Consider the following 13,777-nt stretch of genomic DNA (forward strand, 5'->3'; position numbering starts at 1 on the left):
TACTCATCAATATAGAGAGAGACAGAGAGAGTCTTCTTTAGTACATATTTAGTCTCTTTAGAGAGATTCTTTATTGTATATGAAATGAATAGGGAATGCGAAACATTAAATGCGACTGTTAATGGTAGGCAGCGGCTTGGCTCTGCCCCTGGCATTGCTGACGTCCATGAGCGACGGTGACCACTTACCATTAGGTGGGCCGTATGCTCGTCTGCCCACAAAGGCAATAAAAAAAAAGTACAATTGGCGGTCTTATCTTTAACAGTCGCTAGCGTTAAGTATCGCTAGCGGTCTCTTACAGACAGCCATCATCAGGTCGACAAGAATCAGTTAGAAATGAATTTTACACGATATGCCTATCAAATTTAAATATATATACACATACATACACAAATAACGTACATATATACATATATTTATTTTATAAATACAAGAACAAAGTAATAATAATTATAAATTATCAAGGGGAGATGTTAAGTGGTTATCATAATCTCATGGGGGATCATACATGTGGGAATCATAATTATCAGGTAGCCCAAAGACATCAACAACGTAAACGCCGTCACACACTTTGAAACACGATTTCTAAGTCTCAGTTCTACAGTATGTCAACGATCCCACTCTTCAAGCCGGAACGCATTACTGATTCTCGGCTGAAATAAGCAGCGTGGTGGTGTCTGATTCGTATAGTGAGTAGGGCCCTGAAAAGGGCTCGCGGTGTACCCCCAACATCTGCAAACCGTTGAGATCCACACACTACGCGTGGCTTTTGGGAGCGAAAAATTCGCATGAGGCTACTGCCCAAAAAAAGGGTAATACTGCCTATCGGTGTGGGCTGACAAAACTACCTATCTTAAGAAACATCCTACCAGTAGTATTAAGTGCTTCAATTCTCAAATGTTTCACAGTATTGCCAGCAAATTGCAATTAGTTGTTCGGAAGTGTCGCTTCCTACGTGGATGACGGCATACGACGCTCTAGAACTAATCGGAACATTGCGAGGTGTGCCCAAGGATCATATTAAGCGACAAATGAATGACCTTATCGAAGCTTTAGGTACATATTAATCACATTGATCAATTGATTTTCCAATACAAATTAACTATTCTTTTATGCTGCTATTTGATTTATCGTATTATCGATCCTATTATGAATCGATTAGAAAGTTAAGATATTGGAACATAAATTATACGGCACAGTCGGTCGGTACAGACCGACCGACGATGGTTTTCTTTTTCTGGTCAGGATGAAATCTCTGGACTTCCGCCCTCCACTGGAGATGGTGGGCGGAGCATGCCGGAGTCGAACCGACTAAAACCTCCTGTCGCTCAACAACCAACGTCCAAACCTCGCATGAGACAGAACTCATGAAAAGGCAAAGGGAGAAAGTGAAGCGTTTAGTGCGGAACACATCTCTCCCATCACCTTCCCCCTCGGGACGCCGGACCGGCGGTCGTCGGCGCCAAGACCACCAGCCCTCTCGGTCCGCAGGCTATCCGAAGCCCACCTAGATGGCGCCGGTTAGAGTGAGTTATCCTACGGAATACCCCGCTGGGCCAGAACCAGCGTGGGTCGAAGATAGCCGGCCTTCCATCACCCGGATGCTCTTGCGTAAAACGCGTGCAGAGCAGCTTGCACGTCGTCTTCTTAGGCCCCCAGACCGACATGTAAGGGAGACCCGAAACACTTAAGAGGGCCATGGCTTGGGCGAGATCCGCCTCCCGGGCCCCCGCTCGACGGCGGCGGGCTTGTGCGTGACCGATGATGGTGGCCTAATTTATATCAGAACTATTAGATTGAAACAATATTGCAAATTGGCGTGTTTTATTTAATTAATTATAATATGACTACAATCGCGAGTGGGTCTAATAATAGTTATACCTTTGGTTTTTTAGTAAAATGCTAATAACGGTGATCCATTAATTCCGTTGCAGATTTATTGGATTTAGCCCATACAAGGATTAGCCGGATGCTATCAGCTGATCGTAGCCGTGTCCGTTTCGCGGCTGCCATTATTGGCGCACCGCCTATATTAATATTGGACGAATGCACGGCCTATCAAAAGTTCTTCGTACAGCGAGCAATGTATTCGATATTATACGATTTGAAGAAGAAGGGACATGGTTTATTGATTAGTTCTAGCATGTAATTTATTTGCTTACTTATCACAAAAGTATTCTTGAACACTTTTAAAAATCACACCTCATTTAAGTATGTATTTGAGATTGCAGACGATGATATGTCACAATTAAAACTACTATTCTTCTTCTTCTTCTTCCATCCCTGTTCCCGTTATCTGGGGTCGGGTCTCCTCTCTATACGGCGCCAGGTTGATTTGTCCTGGGTTGTCTTGACCACCAGGTCGATGGCGGGCGGCCTCTACCTTTCTTTTGTTCTGGCAAGCTTAATGCGATTTTCACTACATGGTTCTCGTCCCGTCTCATGATATGGCCATACTATCTAAGACGATTTTCCGTTATTTTGTCAAGTTAAAACTACTATTACGGTTTGATCTCACGATTTTTAGTGTCAATTACACTTTATATCTGATGTCTCGGATATTTTACAATTCGGTACGTCCAAACTAATATCATATCAAACGCAAGATTAAACAGTAAAAGTAGTCTGGATTATAACAATAATGATAACTTGCAACAAATCATACATGGTAATTCGGCCCCAATTTAAGATTCCCTATTTTATGGTTACCAGAGATAAACATACTTACATACTTTTAAATGTATATACATATGTAGATAATAAACACCCAGACAAAAAGCAAACAAACTTATTCATCACACGATGTTTGCCCGAATGCGGGAATCGAACCCACGACCCTCGGTACAGCAGTCAGGGCCGCTAACTATTGCACCACCGAGTCAATCGAACTATTATGTCTATGATTCGCGAAAATCAGAGATAATGGAGATGAAATCTTTAATACTTATTTTCGTGTTGTAGAATTAAGTGTACTAAAATCAAGTTTTTATTGCAGTGTAGAATCTCATCTACCTATGACCAACCGTTTGGCTTTCATCATAGATGGAACCACGTACGACATCGGTACTGTAGATAGCTTAGTTGATAGGTACAGCCCGAAAGGGTATACGGTTGTTGTGCATCTAAAAGACGACGTGGACGTTACGAAAATGTTCGGAAATTACTTTGATAATTTCATAATCAACGATACGTCTGAGGTGAGTATTAAGCCGAGCCGAGTAATTGCACTCTTTAGGAAGTTTGCGTTTGTCGATAGAAATTAACTCAGTCTGTCTGTTACGTTTTCACTGTTTTCAGTAACTTACTCAACCGATTTTGACAAAAACTGCGTGGCGATAATCTCAGCCGTGGGGACAATATACGCTGCCTTCGTATCCCCTGCTCAGTATACTTAGTGCGAGTTTTTTAACGATGTCGATAGCGTAAAAGTTAACTTAAATTTATATGCAGTTGGCACAACGCCCCTGGCGACAAACGTAGGCCAACGCTCCAACTTCATACAAATTTGAGTTAACTTTTACGCTAACGAGAACGTTAAAAAACTCGCACTTAGCACACAGAACGGATCTCCGCTATATACTCCACGCATGCATACTTAATAAGCTTAAAGAATAAGCTCTTCGCAGTGGAGTCGCTTATTTATAAAACCATTAAAACATCACAGGTGCTGGTCAACGTTCAAATTTTAGACAGTTTGAACTGGATGGAAGTGTTCGATAGAATGGAAAAATTGAAAACCAACAACGTTCAAGTATACTCATACGTCGTCACCGAGATACCCATCGATTTTATTTACAATTCGATTTTAAGTAAAGAACAAGGGAATAGAGTGGTCGAGGATCTATTCTCGTATTCGTGGTTAAAGACAATACTGCCGCGTAAATTGAAACGAAGCCCTTCACAGCGTGCACTCAAGGCGCTCAGTGCTTTTGAACCAAAATACGCCATAAACACTTTGAAGGAATTGCCTTGGTCTGTTATATTTCATAGGTAGTTCGTTTAAGATCCCTTCGATTGGTGATGGAAAATGAGAAAAGCGTAAATTTCGTTTTAAAATAAATGGTAGTAAGTTAACGCGCAGTCTCTAAAGGCAGGTGTCTTTTTAGTGGGTGTGCGAAAAGTGTAGAAGATTTAAGCATGAATATGAATATTGTTAATACAACAAGGTTTTGATTTTAGTCATTTTAAGAACATGTGTATTTTATGTTAAACTTAATTATATAATTTTATGTTAAATGTGAAAATAAATTATGGAACAAAGCATTTGACTTTGATTATTTTTGGGTTACCAATCAAAAGCAGAGTTAGCAATGAAAATAAAAGATTCCAACACCAATTAGCAAAATATGTAATCCAAATGCCATTAATAAAACGGGCTGTTATACATAATTCACATTATTTATTATAAAACCAAATGGTTACATACCAATGTACGACGTTATTAATGCAGCAAATGCATTCACAAAACTAGCGTTCGTAGATACCTACATTTAAAAAAAATCTTGGCAAAGCGAATCATTTGAAATTGATCCAAACCAGTTACTGAAATTGACTGATATGCTATGAAATTGTGAATAATGAGAAACCTTTCCTCCAACGATGCATTAAGAATTTTTTCTTGCGTGCTTAAGCAAAAAAAACGTACAAAAAGTCCCGCGTAAACAGCATCCTATAGTTCAGTTTAACGTGTTAAAGCGTTACCCCTTCCGCCGCGAAACGAAAATAAACCAAACATAACCACCGGTGTGCTCAGTGCGAGTTTTTTAACTTCTCGATTGCGTAATAGTTAACTCAAATTTGTATGGAACAGCGCCCCTACGAGAAGTTAAAAAATCGGTTGTCTGTAAAGTCGGTTTACTGACGATAGTTGAACGTGACAACGTCATAAGAAAATACTGATGGAATGGTTTCATTTTTCAATTATCGCAATTATCGTTGCTATAAATTCACTTTTCACTGAACTTCATACTTGACGAAAACATGTAAATGTATTATTGTATAGCAGCTGTCCACGCGGATGCATCGCTCACGTCGCCTCAGAGCGAGGTAACGCCGCATGAGTCATGTTTTTTCGTGCGTGCAGCCGGCTCCATCGAATTATAAGACGTTGTCACGTCAAAAAACTCGCACTCAGCACATTGTATTCAAACTGCGATAGTAATGTTCTCTTGCTCGATTTGCGATGTAAAGTAGTGAATATAGTCAAGTCCGATGAGCGGAACGTGGAGTGGATTTGCGATTCATTTCGCGGAGGAAGTGTGCTAAGGGCAAATGGTCGAGGTACTAGCTAAATTTCTAACATAGTGAATGAGGGGTACCATGATACATTTCAAAAGATTTAAAAAAAATAGTTGCTTGTATAATACCAATGTAACGGAACACAGAGATTGGACATTAATTGACTAGGATACTCTCAATGTTGATAATTTCATAATCACCAAATCATTTTCATAAAACTTCGTAAATAGTAAGGCTATGACTGGTTATAATATACCCTATTTGGTGATTGCAAAATTGACTCTAAAATCTTACCATGTTATTAATGACATGGTGTAACTTTTAAATACAGTGAGTTGTTTCTTTCAGGTGCAGTCTACCAATGTGTATAAGATTAATAATAAAACTAAAAAGTGAAATTATTTGATTGCCCAAAACTTAGTAAGATGATTTAGATAAAGGCAAGAAATAGTAAAGAAAAAAATACTTGCAAGTAATCATTCAAAATGCACCTGCAATTTTGTTGGATAACATACATTATAATACAACATTTCCTACACTTTTTTCATAATCCCAATATCATGCATGACTGAATACAACTAGAAGAGGCCCGCATTAATCATCAGCACTGAAAGATCCAATCAGTACTCATCAATGTATTTATTCTGATGTTTTTAGTAAAATGACACCTCTAGGGAGTAATCAAATTTGATAAACCATTTTCAACTTTAAATCAAACCACTTAGGGAAGCAATAATCATTTCCAATTTGGCTTAGAGAGATCTCTAATATATTGGCTCAAACATGACTATAAACAAACAAAAGATATTGTCCTTACGCCGGAACCACACTGCGCTATACGCTATTCGTTGTGCGAGCTATTCACGCGCACACGGCGAAGTGTGGAGAGTATATTCGCCAATATTCGCTTTATTCGTACGCATAACACATAAGGACGAATAGCAAATACGCGTATCCGTCGACTTGTCGGTTTTTTGACACACTTCAAAGGATACGAATAAGGCTAATATGCGCATCGACTGCCCACACTTCGGTGAGTCATTCGCTCATTTCGCTCGCTTGTGGCGGTCGTATATCGACGTGTCTTATGACTTGTAATCATCCACCAGCGTTTTCTTTTCGGTCTTTTAGGTCTTTTAGTAACTTCGTACAACAAGTATTGGTAAGAAACATTTAGGAAATAATAAATTGCGGCAACTCTCAACACGTCCATCGCTCCACGCAAACAAGACACATATTTTCCTTATTTGGCATAATTCAGCGCACAAGTTCGAAGTGTGGATGGCATGTTTCTTGCTTGCGCGTTTAACATATATTTTGGCGAATACGGCGTAGTCACATAACGAATAGCGCATAACGCAGTGTGGTTCCAGCATTAGACATATGCTACAGCATGTTTATCAATAGTTTTTTTTGTATACATTACTGAGATCAATAAATAAGCATAATATTCATGTTTACTATAGTGCCTCTCTTATATGCAACCATGAACACAAATTCCATATTAATTGAACACAATGACCATACAGTTACAATTCAATGTAAAGTTGTATGTGATCTGTGGAGTTCGGCTGATGAGCCCCTAGCATGAGCCATCATGTTCTCGATTCGGTTAGTGGTCTCACGTACCATGGAGAACTCGGACAGGTCTGGGAGATCTAAAACTATATGAGCAGATAGACGTTTGTACACAGAATTTGAATCTTTTTTATTTCTCCTACTTTCTTCGTATTTTAGTTGCTGCTTTAAAAATATGCACTGTTTTAACATTTCTTGTATGTTTTTAAAGCTTGTTGCAGCACCATCCATAGATTTTACAGCACTGAAAATTTAAATATACAGAAAATGTTATGCAATTGTGTAGACATAAAAGACCATAAACAATGTAATATTTCAAAGGAGTTTTGTTTCCTTCAAACACAAAACATGTACAGCAGAAAGAGGTTGTAAGCTGGCATTAACTTGAAGGCAAAATATATTTATATTGATATATACAAATATAATAGGTCAGGGAAAAAGTCCTTTCACATTATAGTATGTATGAACTTGTAATAAAATCAGTTCAGCCTCTTCAGAATTTGTCAGGTTAACATCACGAGAGGACTGCCAAAACCAATTGTCGCAGTATTTTGATCAGAAGCCCCAAAATTTCTATAGCAATGGAATCATGTCCCTACCAACAAGATGGCAAAAACTTATCGAACAAAATGGTACCTACATGCTTTAGTTAAATATAAATAAATGATATAAAAAATGTTGTGAATTTTCTTAAAAAATGTGAAGAAACTTTTTCCCCAACCTATTATTAAAATATATTTTAATCATTAAATATATTTAGATATATTAAATTATATATTTTACAGAATGTACACTTCAAAAGTCAATCATGATATATTTATATTTATGTAACATGATCTGAACATAGAAAACTTAAGTTATGAGAGTTAAATTTACCTTAATGCATATTCAACATCATAACACCTCCCCTGCAATTCATGTTGTAGTTTTGTGACCTCAACTCTTCTTTCCACCATAGGAGGCAAGGCCTTCCTTACATGTTCTTGTAATCTGTACAGTGCTAGTGAAGGTTCGTTGGCTACGATGTGCATATTCTCAGATATTCTTTCAGCAGCTGGAACATCATGAAAAATACTTTTATTTCGACCATTATCACCACAAAGCTACCAATTTTAAGGAGTAGTGTCATTCAGGTAGCAGTACCCGGTCTTTGAGATCCAGCAAGCGATGGATCATAAGCTCAACTACTCATATTCGTTGATATATGATATAAGCAGGAAGTATAATTTGATCTGCAATGCCCTTTTTAAGTATTTTGAATACCTACCCTTCTTTGCTTTAGTTTCTAATTCGGCATCTCCTTGGTAAACGAAAGCCATTATGACTTTTCAAAATTAATCTCAAGATCTACTTCAGAATTTGCTGTGTATTAATGATTTAGTAAACAAAAAACTTTAACATCAGATAATTTCTAGACATAGGGCCTTAAAATTTTAACAGATTATAATACTTTTACTTTAAATACTTTGTCTTTCTGCTGCCTAACTACTATGGATTTTTTTGTTCTATTTTCTTCAATTATCTGATTCGGTTATGAGATTTGTTTTAAGTTTTCTGAACAGCAAAAATTACGTACGGTACCGTACCTACTGTAGATTATATACCAACACTACACTATGGAAAACAATCTTTTTCTACTTCAACTCAAAATGTCAATTTAAGTCTTTTTTTAATTTTCATCAACGGCTGTACGATCATAAGTCTATCATTTCTAATGCCGGCCACTGACATGCGCGCAAATATTCGTACATTTACGAATGTCTCACGAATTTCTCCTCCTTTTTAATTCGTCAATAGAACATTGAAGAGAAAAAGAGTTTTGAATTCTTTCCCAGACATCATTAACAGTCATGCTGTTTTTATGGGATTTCTTTTGATGAAAACGTCACACACGACACAGTAGACGTCACGAACTATGAAAATGGCGATACGTCCGTTACCTTCGCAATCGTCGGCGCAACTGGGCAAGCGAATGTGTGGGAGACTACGCGAAGGTTCGAGGTTCGCGCGCTTTGATGTCTGTTAAAAAACCTACACAGCTTGAAAAACCACGAATGCAGCGAAAACTTTGGATAATCATTTGCAAATGTCGTCCTACACTTGCGGGTTTGCGTATTCGTGCGCATGTGAGTGACCGGTGTAAGAACAGAGTGTATGCAGCTACCATACAAAAAATATATTTCACAGATGCCTGCAATCGTGCTACGACATTTACGAAAAGCTTGCTTAAAAAAGCTCCGAACAATAACATTAGGGCCGCGGCACGTAAAATTTCCAATATTGAATTATATGAAAACAAAAATGAAGCGAAATGGGATGAAATTCATTAATTTGAGTATTAATGAAATGGGATAAAAAAGGTAAAGTCAATCAAAGGTAAAGTCAGGTAAAGGCAAAAGTCAAAATTTTAACAATATATTTCAGTGAAATGCAGACCACTTATGAGCTAGCCAGCCCAAATGCTCGTAAACTTTTATTTTTATTTTTATTGCAGACATGTGGACGAGCTCACAGCACACCTGGTGTTAAGTGGTTACTGGAGCCCATAGACATCTACAACGTAAATGCGCCATACACCTCGAGATATAAGTTCTAAGGTCTCAGTATAGTCACAACGGCTGTCCCATCCTTTAAACCGAAACGCATTACTGCTTCACGGCAGAAATAGGCAGGGCGGTGGTACCTACCCGTGCGGACTCACAAGAGGTCCTACCACCAGTAATTACGCAAATTATAATTTTTTGGGTTTGATTTTTATTACACAATGTTATTCCTTCACCGTGGAAGTCAATCGTAAACATTTGAGTACGTATTTCATTAGAAAAATTGGTACCCGCCTGCGGGATTCGAACACCGGTGCATCGCTCAATACGAATGCACCAGACGTCTTAACCTTTAGGCCACGACGACTTCAAACTTACCTAGATATTGAGTGTATTATCCATGTTAATAATATATTCATATTAGACAATTTGGCGGGAGCGCGAGGAGTGAAGTTGTGTGAATTATTTTATTTTGTCTATTTAGTGTTTCTTCAGGTTTAAATGTGAAATAACGATGGTTTATTAATTGTTTAATATCTATGAAAGTGCATACATGTGGGGAAATGAAACAAATCCGCTGGACATAACCTCTTTAGGATCTTTCAAAAAGTCCATTGAAAAAATGGCAAATGAATATGAAAAATGATGAAATGAAATGAAGATGATTGATTTGAGACATTAATCAACTGGGATGAAATCAAATGAAATGAGATGAGATGATATGGAATGAAATATAATTTTGGAAAAATTTTCCTTCGTACCATAGATTATACACTTAAGATTATACACATAATCAATTTCCGTAAAACGTAAAACCAATATTATTATATCTCAAATATAATAAGTGTCTAAAAGTGTATAATCTATGGTCTAATCCTTCGCTAGAAGTAATAGTGTTCTGTGGTTTAATCTATGCGTAAAACATGGCAAATTATATACAATTGGTACACAAATTTTAGCGAGCTAAACAAATCAAATTTTATTTTAAACTTACATTAATAATATTTACTTATCAAGATATAACGTTAAATCACAAAAAAAATTTGCAAAGCATACCAACGTCATTTGTAGATGATTATATTTCATGAAAGGCATTGCATATGTGCATTAAGTACCTATCTATTGTTATCTCCATAAAAGTATTGATAACATAACCGAACTGCGGTACTATCAAAAGTTCATTGTTTTCTGTGAGTTCCGCTTCGAGCACGCAGTGGCATTTGCATTAAAAGCACTGTGTTGAGTGCCTTATTCTGTATTCAGATAAGCGATTGTTATTCGCGGGTAATTTGGAAATATATATCTTATGAAACACTAATGGTGAGTTTTTTATCTATTTCATTTGAAATTCATTAGTAATCTTTTCGAACAAAATTAAGCCACCCAACTCATCATACTTTTTCGAAGGATCGGCTTAAATTATCTCTTTTTTTTTAATGTCAATTATTTTAATTTATTTTTCCTTTCAGGAATCCAAACAAATGGATGTACTGTCTGTGTTATTACATTTCATTTTTCCAATCAAAATGTTACTACGACTCTATTCATTTTGCATTTTGATGGTGGATGTTGCTTGGGTTGTGTTCAATGCAATATGCGCAACATTTCAAGCTGCATATGAATTGTTCAGACCGCCACCATTGAAAACTGTCAGATTGGAAACTGCTATGGTAAGATAAATTTAAAACATATTTTTTGTTTATTTATTACTTATTAACTGTAACTATACTTGAGACCTTAGAACTTGTATCTCAAGGTGGGTGGCGCATTTTACGTTGTGGATGTCTATGGGCTCCAGTAACCACTTAACACCAGGTGTGCTGTGAGCTCATCCACCCATCTAAGCAATAAAAAAAAAAAGTCAAAAGTCTTAACTGGTTTTAGGTCATTGGCTCCGGAAGAGGTGTTGGACGACAAATAGCTATGCAACTTGCAGATCTAGGGGCAATAGTACTGTGTATTGACATCAATCATCAGAATAATGAAGATACTGTGGACCACATCAAACTTAGAGGTGGATCAGCAGCCAGTTACATTTGTGATGTTACAAGAAGAGAGAAAATAGAAGAATTAGCAGCACAAATTAAGAAAGATGTTGGTTTTGTCAGCATGTTGTTCTATTGCTGTGGTATACCCAGCCCTAGGTCTTTAATGACACAACCACCTCAAGATATACACAAAACACTGGATTTGACATTGACATCATATTTCTGGGTAAGTTACTTTATTGTTTCTATAGACCCATCAAGATCCACTTGATTCACTTGCAATCAATGCCACTCGTGAACAAAAGCTAATCTTTAAGGGTTGCTAAGGTCAATAATGTAACATTAATTAAACCTAAAAAATTGGAACTTATTTAGTTTTTATTGTGTGTAGTGAACTATTAAATTTTTTCTATAAATTTAACTTCAGTTGTTACATCAGCTGGATGAAATGGTCTTTTGTTAACATTTAAGCAAGTCAGTGATTTCTGTAGTTGACATAGATACCCTCATACATGTATAAATTACAGTACAATATTTTTTTTAAACACAATTTTCCTTGCTTAATTTTTTTTCAGCTCATAGACAACTTCTTACCAGAAATGAAAACCAGAGACCACGGGCACATTGTGGCTTTGACTTCTGTAGCTGGTCTCAGCTACATAAAAGATAAGATGCCGCTCAGTGTTGCTCAGTTTGCAGTGCAGGGGTTAGCGGAGTCGCTGATGGAGGATCTCAGAATAAATAAGATTGATAATGTGCATGTGACATTGATTCACATATATCCTTTCATCGTGAATGATGAGTATCACGATGTGAAATTAAGGTGAGAATAATGGTAGCCTTTTGTTTATAATAGATTGTGAAATATCATTGCTTGAGAACCCATATACATTAATGACCTTTCTGGCACCTAGTGCTATTGTTAATGGAGATGTGTAGTTAACAATATTTACTAAGAGATAATTCAAAGACAATTTATATTATTACAGTACAAAATCTACTTTCAATCAATTTTACATTATTCAGTTTCAATTTACACAGTACTCTTGAACTTGAAATATTTCTATCTTCGTGAAAAGTTAAGATATGATAAGATATAAATTGTTATCTTAATTAGCAAGGCTTAAATTAATTTTTAACATTTGAAGGATACCCAGCTATTTCGGGACCATATCACCTGTAGAAGCAGCATCATCGATCCTGGACAGCGTCAGGAGGAACTACCCCGAAGCATCAGTTCCAAAGCATTTGTTATGTCTTGGTCATTTGTTGCGTATTCTGCCGCGTCGAGCAACAGTACTAATAAGGGACTTACTCGACACAGGTGTTGATTTTGCTTGATGTTACTAATTGATAACTTTTGCAACTCACTTCGTTGTGACTTGTTCACCGTATGGCATAATGTGAAAAATAATTATTTACCAATGTAAGATATTAAAGTTTTGTCCTGTAGAAAAGTTGCTTTCAAAATTACTGAGTTTTTTAATATATTTTTTTATTTTATTACGTTTGATTCAATGCAAAGAATATACATTTAAGGGATTATCTTATTTATTTCAGTAAGACTATTGCGCGAATTAAACTCAAACAATTTCAACATATTTTTTATTTATTTTGGTCTTAAGTAAAAATATGTTTATAAATAGTAAAGAAGTACTTTTTTTTTATGTTAAAAAAGAAGTTTGTTTCCTACAAATTTCATTTAAAAGTACTAATGTTGTTAAATCCTGAGTCAAGAAGGGTGTTGATAAGACTGAGATTGTTGTTTATTTTTAGATAGAATGAATTATAAAAAAAAGATTGATAAGAAAATTATGGAAATAAAGGAAGCCTGAGGATTGATATAATGAAATTTATTTTGTAAATTTATGAAAAGTACCAATAGTTTAGTATGAAGATAATAATTTTATTAAGAAAATTACGGCATGAATTCTTAAACTTTTGTGAGGTCACATGTTAATTTTTACTGTAATACATATATTTATCTAACATCAAAGCTGTCTTTAAACAAAACACCATATCAAGAACTGTCTGCTTTGGAAAATTGGACTATTTATTATTTTATATTCTCGATTGAAGCTACTAGAAATACATAAAATTATACCTTGTATACACTGTACACTTCATTATCATGGCTGTGAAAATGTTAATAGGATGGTAATAGTAATAAGTTAACAACTATTTTGCAGAAAAAATAATGGAAAATGAAATACAAAAAATTAAGTCTACAATTCTGTACGTATCCGATTTTAATTTTCACAAAAAATTGGTCATGACCCAGAACCATGACATCATTTCGCAACTACTGACCATAGGGAAACTTCTGGGCTCGTACGGCTACGAACCCACGTCTCGCCAATCTCTGCGGTGAAGGCAAGATGAAAGATCGAAGTGTTAGTTGACTAAGCGCATTGGCTCAACTATAACTTT

General features: G+C 36.3%; 3 protein-coding genes across 3 annotated transcripts in view; 2 read left to right on the forward strand and 1 right to left on the reverse strand.

The window, feature by feature from the left end:
- Positions 1-4,251, forward strand: part of LOC114244037 (cholesterol transporter ABCA5) — a 28,838-nt gene extending 24,587 nt beyond the window's left edge. Inside the window, exons 25-28 of the mRNA XM_089727286.1 lie at positions 909-1,056; positions 1,935-2,145; positions 2,996-3,197; positions 3,665-4,251. Coding sequence (XP_089583412.1) covers positions 909-1,056; positions 1,935-2,145; positions 2,996-3,197; positions 3,665-3,994 — 891 coding nt within the window. The 3' untranslated portion in view covers positions 3,995-4,251. The remainder of the gene's footprint in view (positions 1-908; positions 1,057-1,934; positions 2,146-2,995; positions 3,198-3,664) is intronic.
- Positions 4,252-4,382: 131 nt separating this feature from the next.
- On the reverse strand, positions 4,383-8,775 carry LOC114244016 (BLOC-1-related complex subunit 8 homolog). The gene is made up of 3 exons (XM_028175694.2): positions 8,084-8,775; positions 7,693-7,870; positions 4,383-7,060 (listed from the first exon to the last, which is right to left on the reverse strand). The coding sequence occupies exons 1-3, from the start codon at positions 8,133-8,135 to the stop codon at positions 6,775-6,777; spliced, it is 516 nt and encodes a 171-aa protein (XP_028031495.1). The 5' UTR covers positions 8,136-8,775; the 3' UTR covers positions 4,383-6,774.
- A 1,451-nt stretch (positions 8,776-10,226) lies between these two features.
- LOC114244035 (epidermal retinol dehydrogenase 2) lies at positions 10,227-13,199 on the forward strand. Its single transcript, XM_028175731.2, has 5 exons — positions 10,227-10,679; positions 10,829-11,029; positions 11,244-11,573; positions 11,923-12,170; positions 12,496-13,199. The coding sequence occupies exons 1-5, from the start codon at positions 10,677-10,679 to the stop codon at positions 12,686-12,688; spliced, it is 975 nt and encodes a 324-aa protein (XP_028031532.2). The 5' UTR covers positions 10,227-10,676; the 3' UTR covers positions 12,689-13,199.
- Positions 13,200-13,777: the final 578 nt, after the last annotated feature.

This window comes from Bombyx mandarina, chromosome 05 (genome assembly GCF_030267445.1).
Source record: "Bombyx mandarina strain Sakado chromosome 05, ASM3026744v2".
NCBI classification, from domain to species: Eukaryota; Metazoa; Arthropoda; class Insecta; order Lepidoptera; family Bombycidae; genus Bombyx; species Bombyx mandarina.

What these genes read in the sequence shown, in the direction of transcription:
- LOC114244035 (XM_028175731.2), top strand. An exon ending in TCAGATTGGAAACTGCTATG is followed by an intron (nt 11,030 to 11,243) that starts GTAAGATAAATT and finishes AACTGGTTTTAG; the next exon opens with GTCATTGGCTCCGGAAGAGG. An exon ending in TATCACGATGTGAAATTAAG is followed by an intron (nt 12,171 to 12,495) that starts GTGAGAATAATG and finishes TAACATTTGAAG; the next exon opens with GATACCCAGCTATTTCGGGA.
- LOC114244016 (XM_028175694.2), bottom strand. Translation starts at nt 8,135, where the DNA reads ATGGCTTTCGTTTACCAAGGAGATGCCGAATTAGAAACTAAAGCAAAG. An exon ending in AGAAACTAAAGCAAAGAAGG is followed by an intron (nt 7,871 to 8,083) that starts GTAGGTATTCAA and finishes ATGATGTTCCAG; the next exon opens with CTGCTGAAAGAATATCTGAG. An exon ending in GATGTTGAATATGCATTAAG is followed by an intron (nt 7,061 to 7,692) that starts GTAAATTTAACT and finishes TTAAATTTTCAG; the next exon opens with TGCTGTAAAATCTATGGATG.